Source organism: Crocodylus siamensis, chromosome 3, assembly GCF_052110815.1.
Source record: "Crocodylus siamensis isolate JL-2025a chromosome 3, ASM5211081v1, whole genome shotgun sequence".
In the NCBI taxonomy this organism is placed as follows: domain Eukaryota; kingdom Metazoa; phylum Chordata; order Crocodylia; family Crocodylidae; genus Crocodylus; species Crocodylus siamensis.
The window spans coordinates 215990139-216011274 of NC_143397.1; the positions used below are offsets into that span (position 1 = coordinate 215990139).

Here is a 21136-nt window from a genome sequence, read left to right on the forward strand (position 1 = left end):
CAGTTAAAAGAAAGAGTGGAAGATATACACACAATAAAGTGGCAGATCATTACAAAATACTGATTATCCAACTCTATTGATACCATTTTCTGATACCTCAAGCCATTCAGAAGCAGATTTCTAAAACCTGAGAAAAATGTGATCAATGGTAGTAGTGAAGGAAGATTTGATGAAAAAGAACAGAAGATGGGACAAATTCATCCAATTTGCCCCATATATTCAATACCAGAGGTGTTTCCAGTACCAAACGTGTTAAGAAAGGAAAAGTACAGTACTGAACACTATTCAGTGAGGTAGACAACAAAGTATTTAATCTTCTGAAGTTTGAACTAGATTAGCAAGCTCTTGAGGGCCTCTTGTGAAGTGAGACAAATCCTGAACACTAATTTGATAGATCTTCAATAATGTAGGAAATGTGCAGACGTGGAGTTGTCCTTACTCAAGTGGTCAGGCAAACAAAAATCCAGAATTATGAGAAAAAAGTTAAGAGTAGTTGAATCAGATTTTAAACTTTTATCTTGAATAGCTGAACACAGACGAATTCACAGGCATTAACTGCATATGTAACTACTGCCGCTGAGCAAAGGATTGCAGCATACATGTAACACTTTAAACTACAAGAAATTACTTTATGCAACTTACATAAGCATTTGTTTTCGCACGTGCCATTTCACACAATGCTGAATAAGTCCCAAAAGAAAGTAAAATTATCTGTACAAAAGATATGAATAAACTGGAAATGAACTAGAATTGAAAAATATGACGCAAAAAATACAGATACTATGACCAAGTGAATAAAACTAAATCTTGCGTAATGGGTCTCATAATGGCTTAAATGTTAATATAGACACAAATAAACTCCATAGTGCAAGAGGAGAAAGATGATAAGAAGTAGTATATAGGGTCCTTACAGTACCAGGTTCTACAATTAGACAATTTGAAGGCGGTAACGGGGCGGGGGAGGAGGAGCGTTAGATTCAAGGAATGAAAACCTCATTTTGTATGAAAGTGGATATCTTCTATGAACCAATAAGACTCATAGGGGTATAGGGAGATGAGAAAGAGAAACAGAACATGCATGTGTGTGTAAATAAAGATATTCAGACCAACCTTGGGGAACCAAAAACTCAAAAACCACAGAAAAATTCTATGATGAAGTTAATCAACAACCCAGCTATCTGTCCATTAACAAAGAGTTTTATGAAACAAATAGAAAAGCTATCATGAAACTACTACAAGGGTGAGGGGCTAAGAATAGGAAAGTAGAAAAGAAGCCTGAATCAGGGAAGATAAGCAAGTGAGACTTAGAAGAGTATGGAATAGATGCACAGATGACAGTAAAAAAAAATAAAACATTCCAAGAAAAAATGGTGGAGTACTTAAAAATTCTAAGAAATAGTAGTGAAATTTACCATCACAGAAGACTATAAAATACTAAAGCAAACCAAGATGAATAACATAATTCAGGAGTAAATTTTATTGTAGGATTGAAACAAGCAGCAAGACACTGTTAGTTAGGGCTGTGTGAAGCTTCAGTCCCTGATTTGATTCAGTGGAGATTCGGCCCTATTCGGTGGCTGAATCTCCAAACCCAAATCAAATCAGAGGACGCTTTAATCTCTCCGAATCAAACTGGAGCCCTTCAAATCCCCCAGCAAGGCCTGGGGGGCAGGGACTGGGGACCCCCACACCTGTCCTGCAGGCACCCGCCTTAGGGCCCTGGAGGTGCAGGTGAGGGAGCTCCAGGAGGAGGTTAGCAGGCTGAGGGGAATCCGAGAGGCAGAGGAAGAAATTGACAGATATTTTCTTTCCCTGCAGGGTTGTACGACCAAGGAGGATGCATCTGAGGAAGAGCCCTCCATCATTAGTGCCCACATGGACTAGGACTATGGGGTAATAATCGGTGGGCTGGATTACGGTTTGGAGCATCCCTTTCACATCCTGAATCCTCGCTCCAGGTAGGCAGTAGACCTCGCGTGCTGAGGGGTCCTGGCGACAGATGGGGCCCTCCGTACCTGTCAGGATGGAGTCGCCAATGACGATCACACGATGCTTTCTCCTCCTGGCCTGCTTGTCTCATTCAGCCTGCACAGGATGTGGAGTTGCCTCCTTCCCAGTTTTGTCTTCTCCTTCCTCCTCCTCCAGGGCTGCCAGGGCCTCGTACCTGTTCTCTAGCCAGACTGGAGGAACTGGTGCGTACACCCAATGGAAAGAAGCGGACATCACCAGGGATGACTATACTGCAGTCGCTCGGAGATGGAGGAGGGCAGTCAAGAAGGCCAAGGCAGAGATGGAATTAGGGCTAGTTTCCTGGATTAAGGACAATAAGAAGTCCTTCTTTAAATACATAGGGGGTAAAAAGAAGGTTCCGGGTAACATGGGGCCCTTGCAGGACGCGTTGGGAAATTTGGTTGTCACACCAGACGACAAAGCTTAACGATTGTTTAACAATTTCTTTGCCTCCGTCTTCCTAAGTAGGGACCAGAACAGCCACCTCCCTGCTGGGCCCCCCTCGGGCCCCAGGGGAGGCACACCTGGGCCAAGGGTTAGTGAGGAACTAGTTAGGGAGCTTCTAGAGGGACTGGGTCAGCTGTATTCAAGTCAGCTGGTCCGAACGATCTCCACCCCAGAGTTCTAAAGGAATTGGCCGAGGTCATTCCAGGATGCCTGGCACAGCTTTACGAGCACTCGTGGTGCTCTGGTGTGGTCCCAGAGGACTGGAAGAGGGCCAACGTGGTTCCCATCTTCAAAAAGGGGAAGAAGGAGGACCCGGGAAACTATAGGCCAGTTAGTCTTACCTCGATCCTAGGTAAGCTGTTTGAGAAAATTATTCTGGCACACATCCATGAGGGGCCAGCAGGGGACTGCATGCTTAGGGGCAACCAACAGGGGTTCATCAGTGGCAGGTCCTGTCAGACCAACCTGGTGGCCTTTTAAGATCAGATCACCAGATTATTAGATGCAGGGGTAGCAGTGGACATAGTCTTCCTGGACTTCCGGAAGGCTTTCAACACTGTCTCTCACCCCGTTCTCATTAAGAAACTGGGGGACTGTGGGGTCGACACACACACAGTCAAATGGATCGCCAACTGGCTGGAGGGCCGCACCCAGAGGGTGGTAGTGGATGGGTCCTTCTAAACCCGGAAGGACATGGGCAGTGGGGTTCCGCAAGGCTCGGTCCTCGGGCCCGCACTGTTCAACATCTTCATCAGTGACTTGGATGTGGGAGTAAAAAACACCCTGTTCAAATTTGCTGATGACACTAAGATGTGGGGGGATGTGGGCACACTAGAAGGGAGCAACAGGCTACAATCAGCTTAAAAACCAGCTAGACAGGTTACAAGGGAGGGCGGATGAGAATAGGATGGGATTCAACACAGACAAGTGCAAAGTGATGCACCTGGGGAGGAGCTACCGGCACCATACCTACAGGTTGGGGAACAACCCTCTTGCCAGCACAGAGGCGGAAAAGGATCTTGGGGTCATCATTGACTCCAAGATGAACATGGGCCAGCAGTGTGGGGACACAGTCAGGAAGGCCAACCATACCTTGTCATGCATCTTGAGCAGGTCCAAAGAGGTGATCCTCCCCCTCTATGTGGCACTGGTCAAGCTGCAGTTGGAGTACTGCATCCAGTTCTTGGCGCTGCACTTCAAGAGGGATGTCGACAGCATGGAGAGGGTCCAGAGGAGGGCCACTCGCATGATAGGGGGCAGCAAGGCAGGGCAGGCCCTATGAGGAGAGGCTATGGGACCTGAACCTGTTCAGCCTCCAAAAGAGAAGACTGAGGGGGGGACTAGTGGCCTGTTATAAATTAGTCAGGGGGGATCAGCAGGCATTGGGGGAGTCCCTGTTCCCCCGAGCACTGCCAGGAGTGACCAGGAATAACAGTCACAAGCTGGCAGAGGGTAGGTTTAGGCTTGATATCAGGAGGCACTACTTCACGGTCAGGGCGGCTAGGATCTGGAACCAACTTCCAAGAGAAGTGGAGGAGGTTAGATAAACAACTTGCTGGGGTCGTTTGACCCCAATACTCTTTCCTGCCATGGCAGGGGGTCGGACTAGATGATCTACTCAGGTCCCTTCCGACCCTAGAAACTATGAAACTATGAAATCAATTCAGAGAGATTCAGACACAGACACAGTTTTAAATGTTTTTTCTACATACCTCTAGGTACCAGGTGACTCATGAATGCTGTGATGCTAGGGCACATGGAGTGTCCTACAGAAGCACAGGGGACTCCCCAGCACAGTTGGCAGCAGATCCAGAAGTGGACCAGAAGCACTTCCAGTCCACTTCCGGGTCCACTGAGGAGCGTGTTGCCCCCCCCCCCACACACACACACTCTCACGGCTCAGCAACTGGTGCCTCCTGGGTCTGGAGGGGGAGGGGGCACCCAGGGCTCACCACAGCCGATCACCAAGCAGGGGCAGCAGCAGCACGGGGGGCTCCTGCGTGCTCCCCAGTGGACCCAGAAGTGGACCAGAAGTACTTCCGGCCCACTTCCAGATTCACCACTGAGCACGTGGAGGGCCCCCCACCGTGAGACACTCCATCCGCCCCAACACTGAAGCATTCAGCAGCCACACTGGTACCTCAAGGTATGTAGAAAAAACATTTAAAACTGTCTATGTCTGAATTGCCAATTTTCTGGATTGGCATCAAATCTTCAGATTCAGATTTGGCCAAATTGCATGAGGGACAGTGATCCAAAACAAGTAATTGAATTACTGTCCCTGTTTTGGGCTGAATCCAAATCTGAATCAAATAGGGCCTGCTTTGCATATCCCTACTATCAGTGCAAATCTCTGAATGACTTTTTCAAGAGGTGAAAGTTGAGGAGGTTACTGTATTGTACTCTGTAATGTAAACACATCGGGAGTTTTGGAGGTGAGTACAAACCAACTAAATAATAGGCATTCACTTAACTGTAGGGAAGAAGTAAGAGCAACTAAAACTAAAGAGGACATGGAAAGCTTTTACAAAAATGTTTCTAAATATATCTAATACGAACACTAGAAAGGATGCTCTTCTCAAATGAAGGGAATGAAATCCATAATGACTGTAGAACACCTGCAAAACTGAAAAGCTTTAGGACTAGAGACAGGCATTCAAAAAGCCTGAGCCTGAATTGATTCAATCTTTGCAGGGCTAGAGCAGCCATCCCTTCCCTTGAATAGTGCTGAGCAGAGGGGGGTGTGACAAGGCTCCGGCAGGATGTTCTGATTAGGGAGGTCTGCCTGCACTATTCCAGGCTTTTCCCCACTCACTGCTCTAGGAGTGGGAGTGTTGCCAGCCCCCAGTTCCCTGCTAGCACTCGAAGGCAAGGGGGGCAGGGTGTGCAGTGCATGCATCTGTTGACAATAGGGAGATTTTTGATCTCCCTTCTTGCTTCTTTATATGGTCTGCAGCAAACTGACAGGTGAGCAAGCCAGCAGGGGGATAATAACAGTGTTTATCACCCAATCAGCAAAACAATAGCTTCTCTCCATTATTTCAAATGCTTCTTAAACTGCTTACCATCTGACTTGTTGATGAGCTCCAAACAACACTAAGTGGTCACTGTTCTGTCTTCCTGTCCTAGTGAAATTGGACACACACACATCTGCATTGTGGGGTCCCTGCCGTGAGAGATGGGAGGGAGGGAGGGGAGGATTTCCTGCTTGGGCAGTCATGGGGGAGAGGGGGGGAAGGCAGGGGGAAGCCAGGCAGACCCTGCTGTGCCTGCAAGTCTCTGCCAGAGCTCCATCTAGCGAACAGAGGGGAGAGGCCAGCCCCGTTGTGGATCACAGAGCCCTGCCCCACTGAGAGAGCATACCAGGATGCTGGGGAGTCTGGTTTATCTTAAACCTGCAAGGGGTCTGGGACACACGTTGCATTAACTGGTTTGAGCTAAATCAGTTAAGTCTGATCCTATGTTTAACCAGGTTTATTTCAAACTGGTTTCAGCCATTTTCAAACTGGTTTATGTGCACTGAACATCTGTTCTGTTACAGATTTAAACCAGTTTCTGATCATTTAAACCGCTTTATGTATAATGTGTGTTGCTAGCATAGGTTGTTTAGGGCATGTCTACACAAATCACTAACTGCACAGTAACCTAATAACACTGCACAGTACTGCGTCACAGCTCGGGCAGTGCTAATATGCTACTGCACAGTATTATTAGGCTACTGCACAGTAGCATCACTAAAAAGGCATTTGCCAGCACTACTATGCAGTAACTCTGGTTATTGCACATTTATTTAGTACTTGATTATACAAGTACTAAATAAATATGCAGTAACCACTGCATTAACATGAATGTGTAGACACACCCTCAGTCTCTCAACAACAAACAAAAAAGGAAAAACACACATTTAAACAATTAGGAAGATGTAAAAGAAAAAAAAACCTGTGGATATATGAAATACCCATGTGATACAAAGATGTAAAGGAAAATAGTGCATGTCTAACCTTTGTTTCTATTAGAGCAAAAGAACAAGCATTGAGAGACAGACAAACAGACGCAGATAGACAGACAACACCATAATTAGGCATGCCATTGAAAGGCTAGGGGCTGTGATCCCACCAGACCCTGACTCATCAATCCTTTCCCTGGCCTGCTCCCATTCTTGTAAGAAGGGAATCAAGTGAGCATGCAATTTCATGGCTCTAGTGGAGTTGCAGAGATTTTCCCATTAATTTCTCCCTCCACATGTTCTGCAAAGAAAGAGGATATATGGACCATCTTTGTTTTTTCATTGTTTCCAGGTGCACAAAGGTCTCAAGTGTGACTGCACACACATGCTCTGCATCATGTTATATATATCATTCTCCAACTAAGTAGTACTTAGCTGATGATTATTTATATAATGGTTTTGTTTTCTCTTAAATGTGTGCATTTGTTAAGGCTGCACCTACTGAGAATTATTCCAAAGCTTTCAACCTGTCATGTCAAAAAAAGATGCTGCTGTAAGAGTCCAACTAGAGTTTATTGTGGGTCTGTAACTACAGCAAAACAATAAATCTCTGTTACTGAAAGCCAGCTGCTTCATTCTTAACTCTGATTTTTTTCTTCCTTTTACGTTCTAGCTAGAGTACAGCTGTAATAAATGTGACTCCCCTCACAAGATGTGCAGATGTTAACAGTTCTGTAGGACATCAAGAAACATTTCAAGAATCTTGTAAGTGCCAACTAAACTTGCTTGAATTATGTGCTACCTCGTCTACATTTCTATTCAGTAAATTAGTATTCCTGAATGTTATGAGCAAGAAATTATTAATGTTCACTGCCAAGACACTAATATCTAGTTCTAAATGTGTTATCAATAAACAAAGAATACACTTAACTCATTAGATAACAGATTTCAAATTGTAAACCAAGAGTAGTTAACTTACTCTGACAATGTTTCTAAGACATCCATCATTTCTTATCTAAGTGAGAGTAGCTAAACAACTGCCTGAAAATAAAATAAAATAAAATAAAAATAATTCATGGCTATATATATTTGAAAGGAAAGCATAGAAATATATTTTTTTCTTTGTGGCAATCAAATGAACTGAACAGCAACTAGGGCTAATTCAAAATAAAAGCCAATGGCCTATTTTTGTGAAATTGTATTAGCATAAATAGTATTGAAGACATATAAATTTCAAGACTCACTGAGACCTCAAACTGCAACTCGTTCTCTATGGCAGCAGGAGACCAGATGTTCAAACTTCTTAGGGGACTAGGCCTCAAATTCATTCATTAAGCAGAATTGCTGTATATATTTGGTTTCATCAAACACTGAACAATCTTAGTAATCTGTCCTCTCAAATTCCCCACAACTGGAAATAAACTTAGTTTCCTAATTTGGGGCAGGATTTTCAAAAAAACATTTAATGTAATTTAGAAGCATAATACTGGCCGGGGGAAGGACTCGGGGGGGCGGGGGGGAGGAGTGGCAGGGAGTCAATAGGACTTTTGCCCCCAACATTTCTAGACACATTTGACAACCCCACCCACAAAAATCCAACTCTGGTAGTATTTTTAGTACCTTTAAGTCCCACTGGACACAAGTAGGCAAAGCACTTTGTGAGGCTGAGCCATAAAAAGAAAAATTCCTCAGCCAAATGACAACTCAAGCACATTTGTTTATGCTTAACAGGGGGCTCCTTGAAGAGCTCAATTCTTCAAATACTTATAGGCATGTTTGACTTCAGGTTTGACTACTTATACAAGTGAACTTAAGTACATGCATAAATGTTTGTAGGATAATGATCTTAGGTTTGACAAGTTCAGAAGACAAAGTGTGTGTGAACAGCTTCTCAGATGCAACTTTTAGGTGGTCTCCTGTAAAAGGAAGTGTCAGATTTAGCACAGATTTAAATCTTTAAGGAGAAAAGAAGGGAGAGAAACAGGCTGAGCAGGGGTTGATTAAAAAGATCTCAGTACTCCAAAAAACGTATACACCTGCTTATTACCTACATGTATGTTTCAAATTAGAATAAATATATAAAGTCAAGTAGGTGTCAAGTCTTCACAGAATACAAGCCTAAATGATTTAACAAGTGCTAACCAGAAATTAAATATTCAGATTTTTGTTTTAAGCTAGCAATAAATACAGCACAGAAGGCCAGAATATTGAAATATAATTACAATATGCTGTTTCAAAATGCTTGGTGACATAGATGAATGATTTTGCAGTCAGTGAACTCCTTAGTGACATGGTTTAATAAAAGCATAAAAATAGCATTTTTGAAGAGACCGGAGCTTTAAAAAAAAGTTATTCTGGTGTTAAAAAAGATGCGGTATTATTAGCTAGCCTGAGATCCAACTTGCTTTTAAATTTCCTGAAGGACAAACAAAAACAATAAGAAAGAGGGGAAAAAACCCAAACCAAATATGCCTCACTGTTGTTACTCCTTTTACAGAGGAAATGCTCAGTTCAGGCATGGCTTAGAAGGCATAAACATCATTGAAATTCAAAGGCAGCTCTGAGAAGGAGGACGCCTCAATTGGTATGCAAGTGGTGTTTTCTCACCCTGAATACATTATGAACTTGCAGCATGCTAATATGCCATGCTATCATAAGCACCAGATGGAACAGTAGGCAGTATATGTCCCATCAAACCTCAGGAAGATGTATTAATGTTCCTGCTCTTTTTTCTTTCCTTTTTTTTAAGCTACAATCCTTCAGCCGTGTCTCTAGACTTGTACATTTCTTAGCATCAGTCACCTGCTCCTAAAGCACAGTTCTCCAGGGTTGTCTCATCTTCACCAGGTGGTGCCAAGCATCCTTTCAATGCATTTTATCACTCAAGGTAAAGGCCACAAGATATGTCAGACTGTGCTTACTGAAGGGTACCAAGTACAAAAGATAACATCACGAGATAAATGGTAAATGAAGACAGAAAGAATTTGGGTTTAAAGCTAGTTTTAAATTATGCATAAGTAACACAGTGCATAACCCCCCTCAATTAGTATTATTTGAAAATGAAGAAATGGAAAGATTGGGCAGAAAAAGAAAAAAAGAAAGAAAGCTAAATAGATCATACTTTCCCTCATAGCTAAGTAAAACAGATGGGTTTGAAGCAAAACCATGGAGCTGAATCCCTTCATTTCACCATCCTCTAAAATCCTTTTCTAAAAGATCTACAAATTTTAACTGACCAATGACATGAAAAGACATATTCTATAGTTCTTTAGCACATATATGCATGCATGCACGCACAGGAATTAAATAGATAACAGTCGTAAAAAATATAAACTATGTTTAAATTATAAAAGTGATTTCTTCCATTATGGACTGCAGATTTCGAGTTTGGAGTAGGTGACTTCATTTAATAAAGAAAAATGGAATGAACACGTGCATGCACACGCGTGCGCACACACACACACACACACACACACACACTCCAGAACACTTTTAGCTGCTTTGCATCAAAGTAGGCTTTATCCCAGAGACAACAAATATTATCTAATTTCCTGAATGTAAATATGTACATACATGTACACACATAAGAGGTGGAGAGAATTGGAAGACCTCTGACTATTATCACTCGAATGTCTCCTATGTATAAACATGAAATACAACATGCCTCCTATTGACATATTGCAGGTTATAATAAAAATGTTTTTTGTTGCTTTTTTTTTTTTTTGCTTGTCCTGTGCCCATCAACAAGATAAGAGTTTTCAGCCTTGAAAAACTTTTAAGAGTTTGAGAATTTAAACAACAAAGTAAAATTAAAAAGGAGGTTTAAACTGGTGGGACAAATAGTTTTCTTCATCTAAGGGTTTAAATATTGCTTAGAATAGTTTTTTGGGCCTGTTTTTTTTTTTTTTTTAACTTTTTCAAAAAGGAGTGACTTCAGTAAAATATTTTCCTAATTTCTTTGATCATAGCAACTGGTTTATGATATACAAAGTATCTTCCTATGCATGTAAGTCTATTATTTTTCTAATAGCATTAGCATACTCATGAAAGCTACTGATTCTTTGAGGAACCGATTTGAGTGTGTGCATCACCTTGCAAGAAGAAGTCCAACATCCATGAGTGCTGCATGGCATATTTCCCTAGTGACTCAGGCTACAAGCTGTTAAGAAATCTGATTTATAGCTGATAATTGTTTGATTCAGCTTTCTTAAAAAAAAAATCAAACAACTATCTTCTACAGTAATATTTCATACAAGGTGATTTACTGTTGCTATTCACAAATAAATATGCACCATTCTCTAATTGTTATTTACCCCAAATTTACTTTAATCCAAGGAAGTTTTTAGGACTGGTTGAGATGCTAGACAACTTTTTCCACTCTTGCCACTACTACATTGCATACTAGCCTTAATTATTATATGTATGATACAAATGAGCTTATTTAAATCTGATTCTCATACTATATTCTGTTTCATGACACCTAAACAATATTTATTCTAATTTCAATGCATTGAAACAGAAGGGCTGAGCAACTCCCAGAGGACACCACTTGGCTCAGAACTGTCTGATGAAAGGTCAAGTTGACAATCACCTGTCATGATCATGTGGGTCATCATCTGGTGTAAAGAACAACATTTAGGACATCTATTCTGGGTCAACAAATAGTTATTTGCAACAGCATATTTTGCAAGGAAAAGCACCTAAAAAACAGTTGCTTAAGGTATCGATTAAAAAAATATTACTTTGATTTGGCAAGCACCAAATTTTGAAGGGGAATCCCCAGCGGGACATCCCATCAGGGCATGTTTTCTGTATCTAGTTTGGCAAGACAGCAAAAACACTTACTTAACTGCTTAAAAAAGAAAAACATTTGTGACAATATTACTAGGCATCTTTGGGGAGGCTGTAAGAGGCATTCTTCTTTTGGAGTCAGTCCTGAATAAGGCAGGCCTGGTGCAAACATTAATTTCTGAACAAAATCAAAACATTTTGTTATCCTGCTTTTGTAAACTTTTAAAGAAAAGAGTTGGCGTTCCATTCCTAAAAATCCTCCAAATATCCTGGAAGAGGGAATTGAGAAAACAAGCTATAGATATGTAGTCAGATTGCTAGTCCATTCCCACCAGCCTCCATTTTGTGGAGAAAATAGTCATACTGGCGTGCTGACCTTCAAAATGCAAGTGAAGCCTTTACCTCTGGGGTTTCTGCAACAGGCCACCTTGTACATCCAGAAGCAAAAACTGGATACAAGCCTCAGCAGAAGGATTTCCTGTCCTGCTCCTGGAGGCATGCTTGCCACTCTTCTTCCTTCCTGAAGGTGCAACAGATTGTAAAATGGGGAAATTTGCCAAGCCTTCAAAAGAGAGGATGGAAACTGGTTCCTTCAGATTAGCTGGCTGACTAGATTGCAAGCCAAGGAGCTCTTCAGAAAAGAGCGTTAGCTAAGCAAGGAGGTTTGTGGTGAAACAAGGGAGGAGGCCTGACTTCTCTAAACCTTGAAGGCTGGGGAAGGTGGGCTAAATTTCCAAAGGCTTGCATTCTTAGTTTCGTGTAGGAATTTTTTTGTTTTTTTAAGAGACTGCTAGTTATTTTGACAGTGCTGTTTTAAAAAAAGTTACTTTAATTACAAGAAAAATATGTAAAATATAAACAACAAGAAAACACAAAATGAACTGCTGACCTAAAATAAAGTCAAAGATCCCTCACAAAAACCACAGGAAAAGCAACAGGCCGGGAAGATACATATTTGATTTCACATGGACAGGATAAGCAAGGGGGTGGGGGGAATGAAAAAGTACTAAATCAGAGCTCTATAACTTATGGAAAGAACACATTCTAAAAGATTCTTTAAAATTAATAATAAATGCTCCCTTTTCTCACATTCTGATTTATCTATGAAGTAAAAGCTGTTTGGTTCTTATACCAGGAACAAATTCAGAGAAGCAAAATGAGTTCAAACCTCCATCATTCCAACAGAGATATTCTGGATATTAAAAGAGCCAGCAAATATTTTTGAATTGGCTTGGTAGGCTGCAGTACAACTCAATAGTAATTACAATACAAACTAAGGTAAATACAGACGTACAGGCTTCCCTCGATTTATGCAGTAGATGCGTTCCCAGGGAACGGCATGAAGTGAATTTGCAGAAAGCAAACCCAGTTTACAATGAAACACACAGGGATGCATTCCCACAGCGGTGAGGAAGAGAGGGAGTGAGGCTGGGGCTAGGGAAGGGTCAGGGAGAGGGGTCCAGCGCAGCCCTGCGGCTACAAGTAGACAGCATCTGCAGCTCCCAGGGCTGCCGTAGGGGCGGCACTGAGCCCTTTGTGGTGCTCTGGGTGGGTGGCAACCTCAGTTAACCCACTGCTCTGCTTCTCCCCAATCACCACAGACCCTACTGAAGCAGCCACAGGAATAGCTGACACCAGCGGCCTGCAACAGGCGCAGCCCATAGGCTGCAACAGGCAGCACCCGCTGCTCCCAGAGCTGCAACAGGGGCAGGCAGTAGCCTGCAGCAGGATGAGAGCAGGTTGAGGCTGGCGACTGCTACCAGCTGGGGCCAGTGGTGGTACCAGGCTCTTTCCAGCAGCTGGGAGGGTAGGTTGTGCAGCAGCCCCCCTCCTATCACCACAGCTCACCCCGAGTGGCAGGAAGAGCCTGGGGCTGCCGCTAACCCCAGCTTGCAGCAACCTCCAGCCCCAGCCTGCTTTCATCCTGCTGCAGGATGCTGCCCACACCTGCTGAAGCCCTGGGGGCAGTGGACAACACCTCCTTGCAGCCACTGGCAATGCCGTGCTGTGGGGTTTGGAGCACAGTGCCTCGGGGGAAGCAGAGCCCCAGAGGGTTCAGGGCACAGTGCATCAGCTGCTCCCAGAACAGCTGCAGCAGGGGCTGTGGTGAGTGGGGCCCCTCCCCTCTGCTCACAGCCCTTTCCCTTCCCTTCACAAACTCACAGACATACCCTGCCTGGGGGTGGGAGGAGCACAGCTATGCCGATCACATAACAGCAAATTTACCTTGCATATAGCAAATTTCAGGTATAGAAAGGGTCATTGCATAAGACCGAATTGTATAAATCAAACCCGCATAAATCAAGGAAAAACTGTACTGATGTCTCTAAAACAAATTACATCAATTCCAAGGTCTAACAGCAACAAACTCAGAAACAAGTATTTCTATAGCTCTGCTACATTACCAACATTTTGGTAGCATCTAGATTAATGCAAAGTTTTAGCTCACTCAAGGTCCACTGAACACTTTAGTATATACTGAGAGGGTCTTTCAATCTTACAGGTAAGTTTTGGAGTTGGAGAATGTAGAATGAGCACTCTAATTCTTAGCCCTAGAAAAATCATTTGGGAGCTACAGCACAGATGTGTTTCATCGCCCTGGATGAAGAGCTGCACAGGCAAGTTCCCCAGCCAGGGGAATTACAAAAATAATGCTTGGGTCACCCCCACCCTTTGGGAAACCCAGTGATTGACAACATGACCACTCTACTTCTGGGGAAGCAGGCAGGCTGTCAATAGGAAGTTGGGGAGAGGAGGTTATTTCAGAGGCATGCATGGGTAAGAGGCAGATGTGCCACCCACCCTAGAGCCCCAGGAGATTGGTCCTCTCTGCCTACCCCTTCCTACCAATCATCTAACCAGGACTCCTCTTAGAGCCCTGCAAGGGTTCCCACTGTGGGCGACAATGGCCCCAACTTCATGCACTCCTCAGACTCAAGCCAGCAACAGATGTGCCTGGGTCTGGAGCCCTCCGTTGTGGGAGAATGCCCCCCATAGACCTGTCTCACCAATCAGATGATTGGCAGGAAGGGATGGGGTGGAGGGGCAAATTTTCTAAGGCAGGGTTCCCACAGGGCTCCCATGCAATCACAGGCTATGACAGAGCCAACGCTCTCCCTCTCCCTTGTAGGACTGTGGGATTCTGGGTGTCCTCAAACCCTGAGAGAAGTGTACAACTGTTTAAGTTAGCAAGGGAGGGGAGAGATCTTCCTGGTTGAAAGAGACAGAACTTCCTTGCAGAAGAGTCAGTTTTCCCCTGCAAGAAACCCACCAAGTGGCTGTCTGTATGCTCTTTTTATGCCAGGAGGACGACTTTTCTCCCAGCACAAATATAATGCCTGTCCATGGCCACAGTCTAGTTTAAATGGACTAGAACTGCCAGGGGTCCATTTGGCTATTCTATGGAAACAATAATTACTTATATAAACAAGACAAGCTTCCAACTATGCTTCAAGTGCTATTTTTTCAACAATGTTCAAAGTAAGGTAGAAATAGATTCATGAACAAACATTAAGACTGTGCTGAAAAATTTAACAGGAAGAGAAAACATCCAATACAAAAACGTCACAGATTGTAAGCAAAGTAAAATCTCACTAGAAGCTGTATACTAGTTCATCAAATTGGTGATATATGAGAACTGAAAGTCAGAAACATTTTAAGACTTCAGCCTTGGATCTAACAGCTTTAAGCAGGATGAGCTATTAGTCTCCAGATTAGCTTGATGGCCCTGTCAGAATTCAAAAGAGGATCCCTGGCATACCGCATGGTAGAAGGTCTAACTAAATAAAAATAGGAGCCTTTATTTTTGGTGAACTTCATTACTACTACTCTGCTCCTCCTGCTCACTCAAGGATTAAGAAAAGGCCTTGTTCCAGAGGAGACTATAAATAGAAAGAAAGGGCATGAAGTCCAAAAACTAGATAAACACTTTGGACAATTAGATCACCAGACTTTCACAGTTATCCAGTGATGGAGCAAACAGATCATTTTGGACATCTGGACATTCTTGTTTTTTTAATATCATAAACCCTGATCCAGACTTTGATATCTTTTTATTCATCAGAAAGATCTCTCTACAAGAACAGTATAGGATGCCAAAATTATTTTTAAATGAGCATTCATAACTATATACATAGTATTTTTATAGCATTGGGTGTTAAATAAAGTACATCTTGCACAGTGCCAACAAACTGTTGGCATGCAAAGAAAAATAACTAAAAGTGACATTCTGCACTCAGTGGCACTGAACTTTTCCTAGTAAATATTTTGCTCATAAAAATTGTGTGCTAAGTTGACAGGTATACAGTTATTGGACAACCTATTGTGTAATAAAATAGACTGTGCAAAGTAATAAATGTTATTTAGTATTGTTAAACATATATGAAGTGCTTGGTGCTATACAAAACACAAAGACCTTGTGCCAGTTTCCTTACTTTAAAGACAGCGATGAAACTGCAATTTCCTTGGATGGTTAAATGCCTAAAATAAAATGTAAAAAAATATATGCCCACATATACAACTCTGGCTCTTCAGAGTGATCACAATTCATTTTTCATACATTGTTTTATGATTAGGATTATATTTTCGTGTGTGAGTTGACGTATCTTCCTAAAATAAAATGGTGGGAAATGTTTTGAAAAAAAATGTGTTCGTGTTTGTGGGCTTCATGAAGTATTGAATCTGAGAGGTTATGCAAGGCCATAAAACTAAGAGGAAAGAATTAATTTGACAGAATTAGATAAAGTGACAAGACAGATCAGAAGAGTAGAAAGCTACACATTGTGGAGACCAGAAAGGAGAGAGAACGGGCACTAGGAAAGCCAAAAAAGAAAAAGGTTAGAGTTTTGAAGGTAGAAAAGAAGCAGGGCTTGGACCTTTTTTGCTAAAAGGAAGCATCACTAAACCAGAAATGACAATATACTGTACCATGAAGAACAATATGTCTGAAAAGCTAAGAGTTGTGCCTTCTTGAGAGTAGGAATTTCAGACCTCTCTTGCAAAGCAGACTAAGAGTTCAGATATCTCGCTCTCTCAAAGGTTGATTATTCAAGCATAACCCTTCTTTGATCAAAGGAAGATTTACTAGTTTAAGACATGCCGCTGCACAGAATCTGCACCAATTTACAGTAGGACTGAATTCAGCCAAAATACTTTTATCTTCTCACCTCTCTCTACAACCTCTTTTGGGACATAATCAATTTAGATTCCCATCCCTAGCCTACTACCATAATTTTTCAGTCAAAATTTTGTCAGTTCAATTCTGTCAATATGCAAAATAATATAAAGGTTATTACAGTCAGCTTCTGAAAGTACTTCCATAATGAATGGGAACCATATGAACTGTATTCTTATTAATTGTGTCCACCGCTTACAACATTTCCTTTAGAACTTTAAAAAGGTCTCCTCCCACCTTTAACTCAAACTTTATATCCATTCAAAAGCAGAGTTAAGTTCCAAACATTGTCTCATAATATACATTCATATTAACATTAAACTAGCTGGCTGGATAATTTAAGTTAATTTAGTTGTGGGAGCTTTGCTACACTTCTAGGTGGTTATTTCTTATAAAGATATAAGCTCATCACCCTGGTCCGGAATGAACGACTGTTTGCCAACCTTAACTCTTATGGGTTTCAAATAACTTGCTTGGCATCTGTTTATCTGCAGTTAGCAGCCACAATGGAACTGCTTCTACAGAATCACTCTCATAAAAATAATTAAAATTAGGGTAAAGAAAAAGGGGTCAAATTGTTAAAACTAGGGGGGAAATAACAAACCAAAACCAAACAGAACAAGAGCAGAATTTTGTTCTGGAATACACAGGCACAACTACTGATTATAATGAGCATTGCTCTTTTTGAGACAGCTATATTTGACAAACAATTCTATATTTGAACCAAAAGATCATGTTGAAAATCGTGGATGTTTAAAACCATTAATGAAGGTCTAATCCAAGAAAGAATTTAGGCACCAAAATATTAGCCAATGCAACACCTACCTTTTAGGAATCTAATCTCCCACAACCCTGTGTTAGCTGCCAAGGCATCCCATACAATGTATGGGAAGAGTTAGGTAGGTACCAAAGCTCTGGATCCAAACCAGCTCACATATGGGTGAAAGTCAACACAATTGACATGCAGCTCCATAGAGCTAGCCAGTAGAGAACTGGGGACAGGACAGCTTTAATCCTACCCACAGGTGCCTTAATCTACTCAGGATTCAGATTCATAAAACCTGTCAGACAGGAAGTTGCTGACGTCCACCTTCAGAGGAACGACTTTTAAACAAAACCAAAGGAGGAGAAAGTGATGGCAGTGGGTGTCTGCCCATCATAGCCTAATGGGCAAAGAATTCACCAGCAACACTGGAAACACAGATTATAGCCTCTTCAAACTCCTATATCCTACCTGCCAGGAGAATATCTTAATCATTTGACTGCAGATTAGGCAGGGATGGGGGCTCTTGCCAAGCATTGTATTGAACCTGTGACACTGGACAAAAAATAATTTAAAATTCACTGGGACATAGCAAGTAAGAGGAAGCATGACAGTACCTAAATGATCAGGGCATTTACCGGAAAGGATCCCAGGGTTATTATTTATCCAACAACTATTTCATAAAGCACAGCAGTACCACCACAACTAAGTCCTTCTCCTGACTGGTTTTTAAAAGAAAGCATGGCTACCTTGCATTTTATAAGAAGCCTCCTCCTGACAGTTATGACTGTGCAGTCCACCACTCTTGCAGATGCAGCTAGTGTGTATTAGGCATGCTTTGAGATTTCCTATCAGATAAAGCACCTCACAAGACAGAGAGAATTGCCTAGTTTCTGAATACTAAGGCATGAGATATACACTGGACTACTCAGTCCCATCAAGACAAAAGCTGTTCTGGGTATGTGGAAAGATGCCAGTCAAAGTGTCCAGCAACTTGTAAATCAAATTTAAATGGTCTGTGGAATTTGGAATCATCCAACAAGGATTTACAAGATTGCATTTTTAGGCCTAGGTACCTAATCCCACTTTAAATACCCAAATCCATTTTTATCTGGCTTTGATATATAGTCAAAATTCAGAGATGATGCATCAAGAGCTATATGTATATTTAACTGATTCTTCTTTGGTTTACATGCTCAGAAATCAGAACACTATAGCATTTAAGGAACTGAAAGAGGTAAAAGGAAATATATACCACCTCTTTCTCACTATCTGACTCTCTAACTAACGTATGCTTTTAAAACTCTCAGTGTACCGGTTCCAACAATTTAGATTTATTTACACCCAGATCTTGGGGTTTCATTCTCCGTTTGCAAATGCACACTACAGTTGACTTCCCAGTTAGGAAATTCAGTCTCCTTAGCTTGCAAATACCAACATCATCATCATAAGGGAATGGTGGGAGGAAGGGATTCCTTGTTAGTACACTTGTTAATGCACTAATATCTTTCCATGCATATAGTAATATGCAGTTCAAGTCAAAATCAGGAACATGATTTTATAGAGATGTCAGTTTTTATTACTATCATGCAAAGAGAGGGTACACATTTATGCTTTCAAAATGAAAAATCACAAAATTTTATTTCCCAAAACCTGCTGGGTTTGAAAAACTGAAATGCCCAATAAAAAATCCTGCTAGTCCTGGCTGAAACATAACCTGAAGTGGCTAACAGCCCTCTTCACAAAGAGAGGACTTTCCTGCCTGTCAGACCCTAATGTAAGAAAAAGGCAGTGAGTATGAAGACTGGAATAAAGATGCACAGTTAACATTCAGATTCAAATATTTCCAGACATACTTTCCACAGTTGGCACAAAACTTGGTTTGTATAACACAGGCTTGCCCCGATATAATAGCATAGCAAATGCAAGTTAGAACTTCATTTAATGGACTGTTAGGAGAGTTCTGCTGTATAACATCATTTAGATGCACATATTGAAAAAAACAGGTGGATTATCCAAATGTTCAGTTACTAGGACACTAACAGTTATGTCCATGGCAATTTTGTTTCTGTTCTTTAAACAAATCATCACTTGCAAGCACTAATGTTAAAACCAGAAAGTCAGTCTAGTACACAGTGGCTATAAATGCCAAATCAATTTTCAGCAGATAATAAAGTCCATGTTTTACAATCAGCAATGCACTATTTTACTACCCAAAATGTAAGCTAATAATATATAGCTCTGCTAAATGGAAAATGCAGATATGCTGTTAAGAAAAGGGCTGGCTGTGAGATGATGGATCATTTCTGCTGGGACCTTCTTAAAGCTATGAGCAAATGTTTTGAAAATATCACATGATGTGGCCATGTGTTAAAAATTACAGCCAGTTAAGTTCTCTGCTAAGAAAAATATGTGGGCAATTTATGAAATGCACTCCAGGATGGAGATGTCTTAAGTAAAACCAGATTCTGAAAACAAACTGATTTTTTTGAAACGTGAACTTAAAAAAAAAAGTTGCAGACACATCTGGAGAGCAGAAGTAAAGAAGGGGTGGTCTGACCTAATACCAGGCCATCTTCTGAAAGAACAGCATTATTTCTGGGCTACAATGACTGTGATCACTGATTGTCCTTTTAAGGAAACCATGCTGAATACTGCCATGGGCAATAATAAAGCATTTTGTAGGCCAACATCTGTTCTTTGAAAGTACTATAAAATGACTGATAGATTTGTAATGTTTCATAAATAAAGCTCAGAATAAACAGTTCTAAAAACCTTCAGCAATCAAACTAATATCTAGCTTTTCATTTGGACAGTGTGCATCTCTACATCCAAGACTTTAAAATACACACTTTCTAGAGTTTAAGAAATAAAAATGGCAAAATAATTAAGATAGTTACTGCAAACCTCATGTCAGCAGAATGATCTTTCTATACACACTTTTCTAAGGGATTCATGAGTGTCTAAAAGATACCTGAATTGAGCTTTTTGATGCTTTGTTGGTAACCCTCTCTGACATAGTTTTTAAAGATGCACTGAAGTGAAAAGCTTAGTAGCCAATCACATTTGTAATATGAATAGCTGTCTTTGAAGAGCAAATTTAGTTTGGGCACAAGTTTTGATTACACAAAGCAGAAACAATTTTTGATTATTTGTTTTTTCCCCAAAATAAGTACTCCGAATGTCAGAACTACTAAAGGCATGCTTCTAAAAATCAGGAATGTATACACACACAAAAGGCAACAGCATAATATCAGATTACATAAAAATACACATCCTTTTAATCTTCTGCACATAATGTGCTTACCCTTAAAATACAAAATCTGCCCCAGATGGCTAATAATGACCATTTGAAAAAAACCCAACACCACAATATTAGAGGGCTAAAATATGCTGTGAACAGATTGAGAGGCAGTTCATCCTAGAGGACAGTAAGAGAGTGCAGATGGGTGTCAGAAATAGCCGAGTGTCAGATCTGCTCAAGTATCTTCATCCTGGCACATGCTCCCAGTCACAGCTGTTAGCGTATTCTCTGTATCCAAGTGCAAGGTTTTCTAACACTCAGAGCTGACATTAAAACACACATTTCTTGCTTGCAACCACTTTAGGAGACTGCTGGAAATTAAAGATTTGTTTAATGCTAAAGCTTAGCAAGTATTGATAAGTGTCTATATGCTCAAGTGTAGCTCAAGCCATTTTGATTAAAGATGCATGAAATTTTAACCAGCAAGTAGATTAAGTAATTTAAGCGCAAAAAGCTTAATAGGTTTACAGAAACCTTCACTTCAGCCATTCCACTATTTTTTGTTAATATCACAAAATAAAACATACAAAAACCAAAACTGATCATGCTGTACTCAAATTATATTTAAATATAATAATAAAAATAGCAGATAGCAAATGATGTGAGAGTAATTTCATTCAACTATATGCAAAATATCAGTTATGTATTCTATTTATATAGCACTCACTTTTTTAAACTAATGAATTACCATGGTATTTCTAA

At 41.0% G+C, this 21136-nt stretch overlaps 1 protein-coding gene across 7 annotated transcripts in view; it reads right to left on the bottom strand.

The window, feature by feature from the left end:
* The window catches only part of RUNX1T1 (RUNX1 partner transcriptional co-repressor 1), a 138797-nt gene that overhangs the window by 80256 nt on the left and 37405 nt on the right, over positions 1 to 21136 (bottom strand). The window contains exon 3 of one of the 7 annotated variants that reach the window (XM_090040324.1): positions 12591 to 12628. The exons of the other annotated variants lie outside the window; for them this stretch is intronic. Coding sequence (XP_089896450.1) covers positions 12591 to 12628 — 38 coding nt within the window. The remainder of the gene's footprint in view (positions 1 to 12590; positions 12629 to 21136) is intronic. 7 annotated transcript variants of the gene reach the window in all.